Raw genomic sequence first — 1,662 nt, forward strand, 5'->3', positions numbered from 1 at the left:
AATCCAACAACCTAGGTATTTTGATTATTAATTTGACACCATATTTATATTAATGTCTATATTTATTACTACATCTTAGATTAATTGTCATTATTGATTTATATGTTAGGTGATACTAATGTCCTTTTATCTGGATTTCTCAAGCTATGTGCATGAGGGCCATGTACAATTGCCACATGCTTGGTTACAACCATTGTTACCTTGTCCTGATGCCAACCAATCTCTATGGATTTGTCAGGTGATTAGTTCATTCTTTAAGGTAGTGTGTGTATTTTTCAAAATGCTTCTATTGATTTTTATTGTTGTAAAATGCATGTAAATCTTATGTCGGGATTTCAGTCATCAGCCTCATCTCCGTTTGGTTTAAACTCTGCAAGCTCAAGTCATGTGGAAGAAATTCAAGAGCCTACACATGACTCGAGGGAGGTTGAAAATTTGTCTACACCCTCTGAATTCAAAGATGACAATGAGTTCGGTACACAAAATACAGTGCATACTGAACGGACCGATATCATTAAGGAGCTAAAGTTGGGGATAGTGTTTAAATTTGAAGAAGAGTTAGCTTCTTACTATAAAAGATATGAGAAACAATACCGTTTTGAGATAATGACACAAATGAGTCATAGGTTTGAGGATGAGAGGCTTAGATATGTCACGCTGGGTGGTGCTTGTGGTGGGAAGGGACGAAACCGGACAAAAAATGTCGCGAGGCCACATGTGACATCAAAGACAGACTGTAATGCAAGGATAAATGCTACGTTCATTGAAGGGGTGTTCAAGTTGTTGACTGTTCACAATTTCTACAATCACGGACTAGGTCCACAAAAGTCGAGATTATTTCCCTGCAATAGAGAAGTAAGTGAGTCTATTAAGAAAGTGTTAGATACAAATGATCAGGTTGGCATAAGAATGAACCAGAGTTTCACCGCTCTTGTACAAGAAGCTGGTGGATTTGAGAACTTGTCATTCAATGACAATGCACGCCACCTTCGACTTGAAAAATGTGGCATTGGAGGCCTCCGTGAGTATTTTGCTAGGATGCAATACAAGAATGATGGATTCTTTTCACTAATGGATATATATGATGATGGGAGGTTGAGGAATGTTTGTTTGGCATATTCACAAAGTAGGGCAGCCTACAAATATTTTGGTGATGCAGTCACATTCAACACCACATATTTGACAAATAGGTATGGGATGTCGTTCGCACCATTTGTTGGTGTAAACCACTATGGTCAGTCAATCCTTTTGGGTGCAAGATTAATTTCTAGTCAGGATACCGAAATGTTTACATGGTTGTTTCAGACTTGGTTGAACTGTAAGAATGGTGAAGCTCCGAAAGTTATTATCACAAATCAAGATAGATCTATGAAAATGCGATTGCTCTCATCTTTCCAAATAGCCGAAAAATATTTTGCTTATGGCACATACTGAAAAAGGTACCTGAGAAATGCGGTTCACATGGTGCATACAAAACTGGGTTGAAAAGTCATTTGCTAACGTGTGTGTATTGATTGAGTTGAGTTATTACATATTTTATACATTTAGAACTAATATATTTTATTTATTTCATTACATTATTATTGGTTTTAGATGGAAAAATAGTTAAGATGAATAAATCCGAGTTGTGATTTAAATTGCTTTATAGCATATTTAATGCTT

The 1,662-nt window shown here is 36.3% G+C and overlaps 1 protein-coding gene across 1 annotated transcript; it reads left to right on the forward strand.

Moving 5' to 3' along the window:
- The first annotated feature begins 324 nt into the window (after positions 1-324).
- Positions 325-1,434, forward strand: LOC109008658 (protein FAR-RED IMPAIRED RESPONSE 1-like). Its single transcript, XM_018988847.2, has one exon. The coding sequence runs from the start codon at positions 325-327 to the stop codon at positions 1,432-1,434; it is 1,110 nt and encodes a 369-aa protein (XP_018844392.2).
- Positions 1,435-1,662: the final 228 nt, after the last annotated feature.

The sequence above is a fragment of the Juglans regia genome, chromosome 13, assembly GCF_001411555.2.
Source record: "Juglans regia cultivar Chandler chromosome 13, Walnut 2.0, whole genome shotgun sequence".
NCBI lineage: Eukaryota > Viridiplantae > Streptophyta > Magnoliopsida > Fagales > Juglandaceae > Juglans > Juglans regia.

What these genes read in the sequence shown, in the direction of transcription:
- LOC109008658 (XM_018988847.2), top strand. Translation starts at nt 325, where the DNA reads ATGTCGGGATTTCAGTCATCAGCCTCATCTCCGTTTGGTTTAAACTCT.